General features: G+C 44.2%; 1 protein-coding gene across 2 annotated transcripts in view; it reads right to left on the bottom strand.

The window, feature by feature from the left end:
* epoa (erythropoietin a) overlaps positions 1-13,932 on the bottom strand; it is a 49,348-nt gene that overhangs the window by 14,800 nt on the left and 20,616 nt on the right. The window contains exon 3 of one of the 2 annotated variants that reach the window (XM_020509723.2): positions 9,289-9,375. The exons of the other annotated variant lie outside the window; for it this stretch is intronic. Within the exon in view, the coding sequence (XP_020365312.1) occupies positions 9,289-9,375 (87 nt within the window). The remainder of the gene's footprint in view (positions 1-9,288; positions 9,376-13,932) is intronic. 2 annotated transcript variants of the gene reach the window in all.

Raw genomic sequence — 13,932 nt, 5'->3', positions numbered from 1 at the left:
CATGTAGCTCCTCAGTGACTTCAGCTGAAAGCACAGTCTTAGTTTTCCAATGTATGCTGATGGCACCCAGCTTTACCTCACCACCACCTCTCTTGACTCCCAACTGTTGCTCAACTATCAATCTACTTATCCAATATCCAGTACTGTACAACCAGAAATTTCCTCCTATTAGATAATGGGAAGACCTAAACCATCTTTAATCCTTGCTATAAGCTATGTTACCTTGAGACTGAATCCATCATTCACAATAGGCTGGGTCACATGTGACCCTGAGGTGAGCTTCCAACCACATTATTCGGGCCATCACTCAGACCACCCACTTCCATTTCTGTAACATCGTTTAACTCTACTGCTGCTGAAACCCTCAGCCATGCCTTTGTCACCTTGAGTTGAATATTCCAAATCATGCCTAGACGACCTTCCAGAGTCTTCATGAACCTGAGATTGTCCGACGCTCCATTACCTGCGTCCTTACTCCTGTTCACCTCTCACCCCCTGTGCTTTCTGCACTGGCTCCCACTCAAAACAGTGCCTCAATTTTAAAATTCTTATCAATGTTTTCAAATGCCTGCATAACCTCACCCCTCTCAATCTCTGTAATCTCCTCCAGCCCTACAACCCTCCTGGATCTGTGCTCCCCTAATTCTGGCCCTTTGAGCATTCCCCAATTTTAGTCACTCTACCATGCCTTCAGCTACCTGGAATTAATTATAAGCTTTGGAATTCCGTCCCTAAACCCCTCCACCTCTCTCTCTCCTACTTTAAGAATCTCATTAAAACCTACCTCTTTGACTAAGCTTTTGCTCATTTGATCTAATATGGTGTTAAGAACATCAACGATTAGAGTAGCAGAAGACCATTCAGCCCTCCTCCACCTTGCTCTACCATTCAAGACGATCATAGCCGATCACTGACCCCAACTCTACTTTCTTGCTGATGCCACATTTTCTTGATTCACTGGGAAACCAAAAATCTGTCAAACCCAACCTTAAATATGTTCAATGATGGAGCATTCACAATCCTCTGGGGCACAGAATCGAAAGATTAACAACTCTCTGCATGACAAAATTCCTCCTCATCTCAGTCTTAAACAATTGTTCCCCTTTTCCTGAGAGACCATGCTTCTGCATTCTAAATTCCCTGAACAGTGGAAACAACCTGTCAGTATCTGCCCTGTCAACCCCTTCAGAATCTGCTTCTCCGAGATCACTTCTCATTTTTTCAAATTCCTCACTGTAAAAGCCCAATTTATTTAACTTCTCATCACAGGACAACCCAGAGCCAATCTAAATGAACTTTTGGGGCATTAGCTCCAATGGAGATATATCCTTCCTTAAACGTTGGTACTAACACAGCACAAATCATTCAAGGTATTGTATCACCAAAGCTCTGAAGCAAGGCTTCCTTGATCCAGCACTCCAAGCTCCTTGCAATAAAGACGGACATGCATTTTGACTTGCTAATTGGATGCTGTACATGCATGAATTTTGTAGTCCTTATACAAGCTAAACCAAATATCAGCATTTGCATCTTTTAAAGAAATATTCTGCTCTTTTGTTCTTATGACCAAAATGAATAATCTTACACTTTTCCATATTAGACTGTTTAAAACACTTTGTTGCCTACTCAATTAACCTGCCCATATTTCATTGTAGCCTTTTTGCATCCTCCTCACAGCTTGCATTCCCACCTCACATTATACCATCCCAGAACTGAACCTTGTGGCACTACACTAGTCACAGCCTGCCAACTTGAAAATATCCATTTATCTCTACTCTCTGATCCCTAAAAATGATTCGTCTGTCCATGTTGAAATGTTAGCCAAAACCCATGCACCCTTAACTGATGTACTGATCATTTGTGTGGCATCTCATTAAATGTATTTTGGAATCCAAATTTCTACTGGTTCCCCTTTACCTTATCTACTAATTGTATCCTCAAACAATCCAATAAATTTGTCAAACATGATTTCCCCTTTGGAAAACCATGTTGACTTTGTTTGATCTGCTATGATTCTCTAAGTGTGTTGTTAAGACTTCCTTAAGAGGAACCTAACGTTCTCTCCGTGACTGATGTCAGGCTAACTGACCTAGAGCTCACTGTTCTTTTTCTCTCTGTCTCACTCTCCCTTTCCTTATATGAATTACAGAGTTACTTTCACAAATTACAATATGCTGGGATTTAGGGAGATTAAGTTGTTGGGAGTCAGATTTTGATTGACAACACTTCTAGAGTGATACAGTCATGTAGCACTATAGTGATTGGAACCAGGTGGATCTTGTTGACTGTAAGATCCTTGATTGGGGTTGTTAAACTGGGCCAATCAGGGAGCCCTGGCTGACAGATTCAGAATCACTTCAGGGACTATCTCCGACTGGCTGGTCACAGCCAGTGTGCTGCACACATGTAAATAAAGGGTGACTTGGTGATGGGATACTGGCCTCTATGCAGTTATTTCAAGCATAGAAACAGACTCTTCAGTCCAACTTGTCTGCACCGATCAAACATCTCAACCTGATCTCGTCCCATTTGCTTTTCCCTCTATATATCCCTCTAAACCCTTCCTATTCATATATCCATCCAGATGCCTTGCAAATATTGTAATTGTACCTGCTTTTACCACATTCCATACAAGCATCACCCCCTGTGTAAAAAAGCTACCCCTCAGGTCTTTTTAAATGTTTCACTCTCACCTATGCCTCCTAGGTTTCGACTCCCTTACCCTAAAAAAAGAGACCTTGGGTATTCACCCTATCCATGATTTTATAAACCTCTATAAGTTCACTCCTCAGCCTCCAATGCTCCAGGGAAGAAAAGCCCCAGCCTATTCAGCTTCTCCCTATAAGTCAAACCCTGCAGTCCCAGCAAAATCTGTGTAAATCTTTTTTGCACCCGTAAGTTTAACAACATCCTTCCTACAGAAGGGCGACCAGAATTGTACGCAGTATCCTAACAGTGGCCTCACTAATATCCTGTACAGCCACAACATGATGTCCCAACTCCTATACTCAATGCACTGACCAACGAAGGCAAGCATGTCAAACACCTTCTTCACCACCCTGTCCATCTGCAACTTCACTCTCATAGAACAATGCACCTGTACACCTAGGTCTTCGTTCGGCAACACTCCCCAAGGCCCTACCATAAACTGTATAAGTCATGCCCTAGTTTGTCTTCCCAATTTGCAACACCTTGCATTTATCTACATTAAACTCCATCTGCCACCTATTGCCTCATCTGATCAAGGTGCCAGTGTACTCTGAGATAATCTCCTTCACTATCCACTACATCACCTATTTTGGTGTCATCCACAAACTTACTAACCATGCGTCCTATATTCATATCCAAATTATTTATATAAATGACAAAAGCAGTGGACCCACTTGCGGCACATTGCTGGTAACAGGCCTCCAGTCTGAAAAGCAACCCTCTACCACCACCGTCTGTCTCCTACTTTCAAGCCAATTTTGTGTCCAATTGTCTAGCTCCCCACAGATCCCATGTGATCTTGAGAACCTTGTTGAACACTTTGCTGAAGTCTATACAGACAATGTCTACTTTTCTGCCTTCATCGATCTTCTTTGTCACTTCTTCAAAAAAACTGAGACATGATTGCCCACACATGAAGCCATTTTGACTATCCCTAATCAGTCCTTGCCTTTCCAAATGCATATAAATCCTGTCTCTCAGAATCCCCTCCAACAATTTTTCCACCAGCGACATAAGACTCACTGGTCTATAGCTCCCTGGCTTTTTCTTACGGCCTTTCTTAAATAATTAGCCAACCTAGTCTTCTGGCACCTCACCTGTAGCTGTTGATGATACAAATATCTCAGCAAGGGGGTCAGCAATCTCTTTCCTAGCTTCCCACAAAGTTCTGGGAAACAACAGATCAGATTCTGGGGAATTTTCCCTTTATGCATCTTAAGACCTCCAGCAACTCCTCTTCTGTAATACAAACTCTTTTCAACTCACCATGATTTATTTCCCCAAGTTGCCTAGCTTCCATGTCCTTCTTCACAGTAAATACTGACACAAAATATTCGTTTAGTATCTCACCCATCTCCTGTGGTTCCACACACATAGACACCTACGTTGATCTTTAAGAGGTCCTATTCTCTCCTTAGTTACTCTTTTGCACTTAATGTATTTATAGAATCTCTTTGGATTCTCCTTAACTCAATTCGCAAAGCTATTTCATGTCCCACTTTTGCCCTTCTGATTTCCCTCTTAAGTATACTCCTACTGACCTTATACTGCTCTAGGGATTCACTCAATCACAGCTGTCTAATTCTGCCATATGCCCCCTTCCTTTTCTTGACCAGAGCCTCAATTTCTCTCATTATTCTGCATTCCCTACCTACCAGCCTTGCTCATCACACTAACAGAAACGTAACATCTCCGAACTCTCATTATCTCATTTTCAAAAAGACTCCCAACTTCCCAATCATTCTTTACCTGTGAATAGCCTCCCCCAATCAACTTTTGAAAGCTTCTGTCCAATACCATCAAAATTAGCCTTACTCCAAATTAGAACTTTAACTTTTTGATCAGTTCTATCCTTTTATAGAACTATTTTAAAACTAATAGAATTATGGTCACTTGCCCCAAAGTGCTCCCCAACTGACTCCTCAGTCACTTGCCCTGCCTTATTTCCCAACAGAAGGTCAAGTATTGCTCCTGCTCTAGTAGGTACATTCACATATCGAATAAGAAAGTTTTCTTGTACACACTTAAATTCCTTTTCATCCAAGCCCTTAACACTATCAAAGTCCTAGGCTACATTTGGAAAAGTTACAATCGTCTACCATTATAACCCTATTATTCTTACAGATTTCGGAGATCTCCTTACATATTTGCTGCTCAATTTCCTGCTGATTACTGGGGAGAAAGGCGGTGGGGGGAGAGGGACGGTGCTGAAATACAATCCCAACAAGGTGATCATTCCTTTCTTATTTCTCAGTTCCACTCACTCTGGACCCCATGAAGTCTCATGGCTACAGGTTAAATATGGGCAAGGAAACCTCCTGCTGGTTACCACATACCGTCCTCCCTCAGCTGATGAATCAGTACTCCTTAATGTTGAGCAACACTGAGAGAAAGCAGTGAGGATGGCAAGAGCACAAAACGTACGCTGGGTGGGGATTTCAATGTCCACCACCAAGACTGGTTCTGCAGCAGTACTACTGATCGAGCTGGTCGGGTCCTAAAGGACATAGCTGCTGGACTGGGTTTGCAGCAGGTGGTGAGGGAACCAACAAGAAGGAAAAACATACTTGACTTCATCCTTACCAATCTGCTAGCTGCAGTTGCATCTGTCCATGACAGTATCAGTAAGAGTGACCATTGCACCTTGTGGAGACAAAATCCCACCTTCATATTGAAAATAACTTCCATCATATTGTATGGCACTATCACTGTGCTAAATGGGTCAGACTTCGCACAGATCTAGAAAATAATCTATGAGGGGCTGTGGGCCATCAACAGCAGCAGAACTGCATTCTAGCACAACCTGTAACCTCATGACCTGGCATATTCCCCACTCAACCATTACCATTATACCAGAGGATCAACCCTGGTTTAATGGAGACTGCAGGAGGGCATGCCAGGAGCAGCACCAGGCATATCTGAAGATGAGGTATCAACCTGGTGAAGCCACCAAACAGGACCACATGCACACCAAACAGTGGAAGCAGCAAGTGATAGACAGAGCTAAGTGATGCTACAACCAACGGATCAGATCTAAGCTCTGCAGTCCTGCCACATCCAGTCGTGAATGGTGGTGGACAATTAAACAACTCAGTGAAGGAGGAGGCTCCACAAATATCCCCATCCTCAATGATGGAAGAGCCCAGCACATCAGTGCAAAAGATAAGGCTGAAGTATTCACAGCAACCTTCAGCCAGAAGTGCCGAGTGGATGATCCATCTCGACCTGCTCCAGTGGCCCCCAGCATTACAGATACCAGTCTTCAGCCAATTCGATTCACTCCACGTGATATCAAGAAACGGTTGGAGACACTGGATACTGCAAGGGCAATGGGCCCTGACAACATTCCGGCAATAGTACTGAAGACTTGTGCGCTAGAACTTGTACTCCCCTAGCCAAGCTGTTCCAGTACAGTTACAACACTGGTATCTACCCGTAAATGTGAAAAATTGCCCAAGTATTTCCTGTACACAAAAAGCAGGACAAATCCAACCTGGTCAATTACCGCCCCATCAGTCTAGTCTCGATCATCAGTAAAGTGATGGAAGGTGTCATCAACAGTGCTATCAAGCAGCACCTGCTCAGAAATAATCTGCTCAGTGACGCCCAGTTTGGGTTCCGCCAGGGCCACTCAGCTCCTGATCGCATTACAGCTTTGGTTCAAACGTGGACAAAAGAGCTGAATTCCAGAGGTGACATGAGAGTGACAGCCCTTAATATCAAATCTGCATTCAACCGAGTGTGGCATCAAGGAGCCCTAACAAAACTGGAATCAATGGGTATCAGGGGGCAAACTCTCCAGTGGTTGGAGTCATACCTGACACATAGGAAGATGGTTGTGGTTGTTGGAGGTCAGTCATCTCAGCTCCAGGATATCTTTGCAGGAGTTCCTCAGGGTAATGTCCTAAGCCCAACCATCTTCAGCTACTTCATCAATGACCTTCCCTCCATCGTAAGGTCAGAAGTGGGGATGTTCGCTGATGATTGCACAATGTTCAGCACCGTTCGTGACTCCTCAGATACTGAAGCAGTCCATGTTCAAATGCAACAAGATCTGGACAATATCCAGGCTTGGGCTGACAAGTGGCAAGTGCCATTCTCACTGTTCAAGTGCCAGGCTATGACCATCACCAATAAGAGACAATCTAACCACCATTCCTTGACATTTAATGGTATTACCATCACTGAATCCCCCACTATCAACATCCTGGATGTTATCATTGACCAGAAACTCAACTGGACTCACCACGTTAACACAGTGGCTACAAGAGCAGGCCAGAAGCTAGGAATACTGTGGTGAGTAATTCACTCCTGAAAGCCTGTCCCACCATCTACAAGGCACAAGTCAGGAGTGTGATGGAATACTCCCCACTTGCAGCCCCAACAACACTCAAGAAGCTTGACACTTATGCAAGACAAAGCAGCCCACTTGATTGGCACTACATCCACAAGCATCCACTCCCTCTACCACCAACTCTCAGTAGTAGCCTTGTGTACTATCTACAAGATGCTCTGCAGAAATTCACCAAAGATCCTCGGACAGCACCTTCCAAACCCTCGACCACTTCCATCTAGAAGAACAAGGGCAGCAGATATATGGGAACACCACCACCTCCAGGTTCCCCTCCAAGCCACTCACCATCCTGACTTGGAAATGTATTGCCATTCCTTCACTGTCACTGGATCAAAATCCTGAAATTCCCTCCCTAATAGCATTGTGGGTCAACCCACAGCAGGAAGACTGCTGCAGTTCAAGAAGGCAGCTCACCACCACCTTCTGAAGGGTAACTAGTGATGGGCAAGAAATGCTGGCCAGCCTGCGATGCCCACATCCCACAAATGAATAGAACAAAAACATAACTTGACTAGACATGTTCCCAGGAATATCCTTCTTAAGTACAGCCATAATGTTATCCCTAACCAAAATTGCCACTCCCCCTCCTCTCTTGACTCCCCTTCTATCCTTCCCATAGCATCTATATTGTGGAACATTAAGCTGCCAGCCCTGTCCATCCTTAAGCCACATATCTGTAACAGCTATGGTATCCCAGTCCTATGTTCACAAAAATGCCCTAAGTTCATCTGCTTTACCTGTCAGGGCCTCTTGTAATGAAACAAATGCAGTTTAATTTGGCTGTCTTACCTCGCTCTCTGCCAAGCTCTCGTTTGCCTTGACTATTTGACTTGTTTCCCTTATCTACTGTACAAAACTCAGCCTTTTCTCTTTATCACTATCACTTTGGTTCCCACCAACCCCCTTTCTGGTTTAAAGCTTCCCGAGCAGCAGAATACCTCCCCGCAAGGATATTAGTCCCAATCCAATTCAGGCTGAACACGTGCCTCTTATACAGGTCGTTTCTACCCCTGAAGAGATCCCAATGGTCCAAAAATGTGAATCATTGCCCCCTGCACCAGCTCCTCACCCATGCATTCATCTGCTCTATCCTCCCATTCCTACTCTCATTAGCATGTGGCACTGTTAGTAGTCCAGATATTACTACCCTTGAGGGCCTACTTTTTAAACCTCCTGCCTAGTTTCCGATATTCTCTCTGCAGAAACTCATCCCTTTCAATAGCTACGTGGTTGGTACCAATGTGACCTCCTACTGGTCACTCTCCCCTTTCAGAATATTCTACGCCCTTGCTGAGACATCCTTGACCCAGGCACCAAAGAGGCAATACACCATCCTGATGTCTCACTGATAGCTGCAGAAACGTACTGCAGAAAGCTGTTACATAAGTGCAAGTTGCTATGTTGCTGAAAATAACTGGTCTCATCAAGAAGACCCTCATTACAGTAAAATTAATGGAAACTATTACATTTTAAACATATTTTCTGATCCTTGCAATTGCAAATGCTTTCAATACAGTTTAAGCATCTCTAAGTCTATATAAGGGAGGTTTTCCTATTGTTTTCGAATCTATAATGTTCAACTGTTATTCAGCCAGATTTAAAACAGCTGGACTCAACTGTACTCAAAATAGAGACAGCTTTGTGTGGTGGATCCATAACTACTATGAACTAAGATGAGACAGTCAAAGCTCATTTTGCATCGGATCTTTAATTTAATCACCTCGGCTTGACTGAAGACCAACAATGAAACATCACATGTCCGATTCTTAAATGTCCTTTCTGTTTACCGCAATGGGTGTAGCGAAAACCAGATGCATGGGTACAATGTTAAATGAGTTGAAGAGAACTCTTGATCAAGCAACTGCCAGCATCCAGTATGACTGATATGGGAAATGCAATACTCCCTATAGGTGTACATCATGCTGTCAACAAATGCTAATTGCCAAGACATTCATCCCAATCACAGCAGATGCCAACATTCCTCTTTCATTTCCAACCTGGAATTAGGGCCAGTTTTAGGGGTGACGCATAGCTGTCCTGTTCCAACAACTTAATTTGATTATTTCTATTATCAATCTATTTCAAATTCTCTTTCCTGCTCCAGTAGGAATACCAGGCCAGTCAGAATTTTTGGACTACAGTTGATGACCTCAGTTTGGTGATTAGCCAGATATCATTTCACTTATATGCTTATCGGTATAACTGTGAACAGAAAGCCAACTTACGTCCTTTGTTTCCCATTCTCTGTAGTTGACATTGGTTTTTGGAAGAGTAAAGTTTCCCGGGAGAGTGCAGGCTTCCGCACACTGTTTCTAAATGGAAGGACATCACAGTCAGGCAAAGAACCAGAGTTCCTCCCCACCTATTGACACTCAGTTTCAATTCCCCACCTTGAGAGCAAAACTTTAGTACAGGTGGCAGGACATTGATGAAAGGTTTCCGAAGAGTAGATCCTGCAATCTTAAATTAAAGCTTGGTTGTTTTAGAGTGCTGATGTGGAGCATTTTTTTTTATTCCTGGTCTGTGAGCATCACTGGCTAGGCAGCATTTAATGTCCACCCTAATTATCCCTTGAGAAAATGGTGGTGAACTGTCTTCTTCAACTACGGTAGTCTATGTGATGTGGATACTCACAGTGCTGTCAGGAAGTACGTTCCAGGATTTTGACCTGGCAACAGTGAAGGAGTGGTAATATATTTTCAAATCAGGATGGTAAGTTGCTTGGAAGGGAACTTGCAGGTGGTCCTGTTCCCATTGATCTGCTGCCCTTGTCTTTCTAAGAGGAGGTCTTGGGTCAGGAAGGTTGAAGGAGTCTTAGTACATTCCTGCAGTGTATCTTGTAGATGGTACACACTGCTGAAACTATGGTGAGAGGAGAAAGGACATGAGGGGCAATTTTTTTTCACGGAGAGTGGTCTGTGTGTGGAATGAACTGCCAGAGAAAGTGGTGGATGCAGATACAATTATAATGTGTAAAAGACATTTGGATAAGTTCACAAATAGGAAAATTTTGGGCCAAACACAGGCAAGTGGAACTAATTTAGGTTGGGAACATGGTTGGCATGGACTGGTTGGACTGAAGGGTCTGTTTCCATGCAGTATGACTCTGTATAAAAGCAAAATACTGTGGATGCTGGAAATCTGAAGCAGATACCCAGAATGCTAGAAAAACTCAGCAGGTTCGGCAGTATCTGTGGATAGAGATACAAATACTGGTATCATTTTAAGTCTAGTATGACAATTCTTTCCTACAGGAAAATGGCTTTGAGTTGGGTGATCAACCAAAGAATCATACCAGACTTAAAACGTGAACTCTGTTTCTCTCTCTATGGATTCTGCCAGACTTGTTGAGTTTCTCTGTGTTTGAATGTTCAAGCGGGTGGATGTGGTAGCAATCAAGTGGGGGCTGCTTTGTCCTGGATAGCATCAAGCTAGCATCCAGGCAAGTGGGAAGTATTCAATCACGCTCCTGACTTGTGCCTTGTGGATGGTGGACAGGCTTTGGGGAGTCAGGAGGGGAGTTACTTGCTGCAGAATTCCTAGCTTCTGACCTGCTCCTGCAGATACTATATTTACATGGCTGGTCCATGGGTGTTTTGTGAGGTTTTGCAACTTGGAAAGATACAATAGCATGACTGTGATCTGCTTCTCCCACACAGCATAGTTGAAATTTGAGTCTTGGTCTGTGACAGCAATAGCAAATTGGCTGCCCATTTACAAGGGCTTCAGTGGATTAACCACTGCCCCTTTCCATACTCAGGGCTGTCTTCATTCTTGTGACATGCTGATTTCAGCTGAGTCACAGGATATGCAAGAGAGGCATGGGAGGGGTGGTCAGCACTAGGAGAGTGCTGGCACATTGTACTCAGGGTCTGGTTTTGAGTTGCAGAATGTAATGCTGCTTGGCCTCTTGCTGGACTTTGTAGTACACTCCCAAATTTAAATGTCATATTAACTTATAAAGGGATAATTCATACATGCTCACCTGCTGAGCACTCTACTTTGGCAACAATTTATCTTTCACAAAGCTTAATTTGTAAAGAAAGCCATCTCACAGTATCTTAGAGTTTTGAAATTGAGTGGATAGCGAGGGGCCTGGGGGAGAAAAGGAAAGGTCATGGTATGGAGAGGAAGTACTCAGAGAAAGAGCACAGGAATGCAGGAACATGATTAAGCCTTTCAGTTCCTGAAGTCTGTTTTGCCACTCAGTGAGATTGTGGCTGATCTGTCATTCAGTTCTTGCCTTTGTTCCATGTCCCTCAATTCCCTTGCCTAATAAAATCAGTCAAACACCATGTGGAAAATTGTGATGGATCCCAAACCACGATAAGCTTTTGGGAGTGAGAGGATCAGATTTGCCAGATTTGAAACAGCGGTCTTCAGTGGCCGAGTTCTAATTTTAAGATTGTGATAACCCCATTTTGGTTTTCACTTTTCGTGAAAATTGTTTTTTTCCTACTCTACAGAAAGCTTTCATTGGAAAAAATATTTTTAATTATCAGGCATATTATGACACATCTCTGGGCTGTTGGATCTTGAACCATGTTAACAGTTTTGTCAGATAACCCATCATCCTTCAAAACTAAAGGGAATATGAACTATATCTTTGCAAGCAGTACTTGTTATTTCACTCTTTAAGGTCTGGTATCATTTTGTTGAAAATGTGTGGCATGCCCACCAAGGCCAATATATTGTTTTTTTTATTCTTTCTTGGGATATGGGTATTGCTGGGAAGGTCAGCATGCCCACCTTTAATTGGCCTTGAACTGAATGACTTGCTTGTCAATTTCATGGAGCAGCTAAGAGTTAGCCACATTGTCTAGGTCCGGAGTCACATGTAGGCCAGACCAAGTTAAGATGACAGACTTCCTTCTGTAAATTGCATTAAATGAACCAGACAGTTTGTTACAAAAACAAATCAATGAATATTGTCATGGTCACCAGGACTGAGGCTAGCTTCAATGCCAGATTTGTTAACTGAATTTAAATTTCATTAGCTGCTTGTCAGATTTGAGCCCATATACCCAGAGATTTCAAAGTGAGCCTTTTGGGCTCTTAGTCCAGTGACATTATCACTACAACACTTTCTCCCTACCGTTGTTCCTCCTGTTGAGCATGTTAAACTGAATGCAGCATTCCAAATGGCATCTTCCAAGGCTCCATACAACTGAAGCTTTGGGATGAACCTGACTGTCTTTTTGGCTAAGAGCAAATCATGCCAGGTTTTTTGGAGGATTTTTTCACCTCAAGGCCTAGCAAGCTATCTTGCTGTATCTTACCAAACACACCTCATTCATTAACTACCCTCTACAATCTCACTGACTGGCAAAACAGACTGTCCCAGAACGGTCCCATTCTAGCCCCATTTTACTAAGCACTGTTCTCAGAACAACTCACGACTCCCCTGATACACAATGAAAGACCAGCATCCTTGGCACCATGTTTAAAAGGCCAATGTGGACACGTAAGGGCATTTGCATTCCAAAGGTGCCCTGTTCAGTGACAGTGTAAGATTTCACAGAGCAGGAAGATAGATCTCCAGGGACCTGGAGATACTGGCAGAGGATGGTTGTTCTCTTCCTGGAGGATGAGCAGAGATAGCCATGACAGCAGACCCTGGCAGCCTGATCCGAGGTCACTGACTGAATCAGTGTAGTCCACAGTGCAGAGGAAAGGCCAGCAGTGTCACAAGAGGGTCAATGACTTCTCCACTCCTATCACTATCATCTCTCTGCTACCTCCCACTCACTATCTCTGGCACTACACCCCACCTCCCACCAAGGCTCCTTCCCAACCACTCCCACTACTACTTGCTACATCTTCTCAGTTCCCCTCACAGCCCCTCTCCTTACCAGCTCAAATATTGACACCTCAGTGGGAATGTTAGTGCAAGAAAGTTCGGGAGCACTTCACAGAGACAACTCCGCAGCTGGCTGACGAAGCAATGGCCCATGCCACTACCACTCAGAGGACTGTTGGAGACTCGGACAGAGAGGACCCTGTGGTGTGTGCAATCAGGGTTTTTGTCCACATACACAGTGTGAAACAGTTGTAGTAGACAGCAATGTGGGATGAAAAGGCCCTGACTTGTGGAGGCCGCAGGAGTGTAGCCACACTATAGGGCCCAGCTGCCCTGACCATGCAACTGTCTGGCTGTCTTTGGAAAGCTTGGTCCTGCACCCTCAAGGACTGCTGGAGAGGTGCATTCACCTGCACTTCATGACCCCAGTCACTGCTCCTAGAAAGTGTAATCATGGCTTCAAGGGCGTTGTGAACCTAATGCATACCGGTTGGGGGGGCATTCTTTCATCACCAGGAGCCAGAGCGATGCCAGGACTCACCAGGCTGCAGGAGGAACTGCATACAGGCCCCTCAGAAATCTCTCACGACACTCCAGAGGTGGCTGGGTCCTACATCTCCACCCTGCCTGCACCAGGTCCAATCTAGGAGCTGGGTGCCTATCCCCGAGTGCAGATTATCCAAATTGCTGCTTTTCAATGGTGGTTGCCAGTGCACCCCGCAAAGCAAGCCTGTGCTTCCTGAGCGACCTGCAAGTGAAGCCGAGAGATGCCAATGGGATAGTGAGGCATTGATAAATATCAACTGTCAATATCCGCTGTTAAGGGGTGCAGACAGCTGATGCCCATGATTCATGCCTTGAGATGCTATTTGGTGCTGAGCAACTAGAGGCTCCTTGCAGCTAGCGGTGAACTGAAGTCACCATGTACCTGTTCTGACTTCCATGTCAATAATTCACAATGTCTAGCTTGTCCAGCATTTTAGCTGCTGCCTAGCAAGACACTCATTTCACTACTCGGCAAATGCATAAATGATGCAGCGAGCTGCTCCTGAAGTTGAGATAGGCCTTG

This window comes from Rhincodon typus, chromosome 45, assembly GCF_021869965.1.
Source record: "Rhincodon typus isolate 14 chromosome 45, sRhiTyp1.1, whole genome shotgun sequence".
Taxonomy (NCBI): domain Eukaryota; kingdom Metazoa; phylum Chordata; class Chondrichthyes; order Orectolobiformes; family Rhincodontidae; genus Rhincodon; species Rhincodon typus.
The sequence above is the reverse complement of the archived record's forward strand: the minus strand, read 5'-3'. Positions and strand labels throughout refer to the sequence as shown.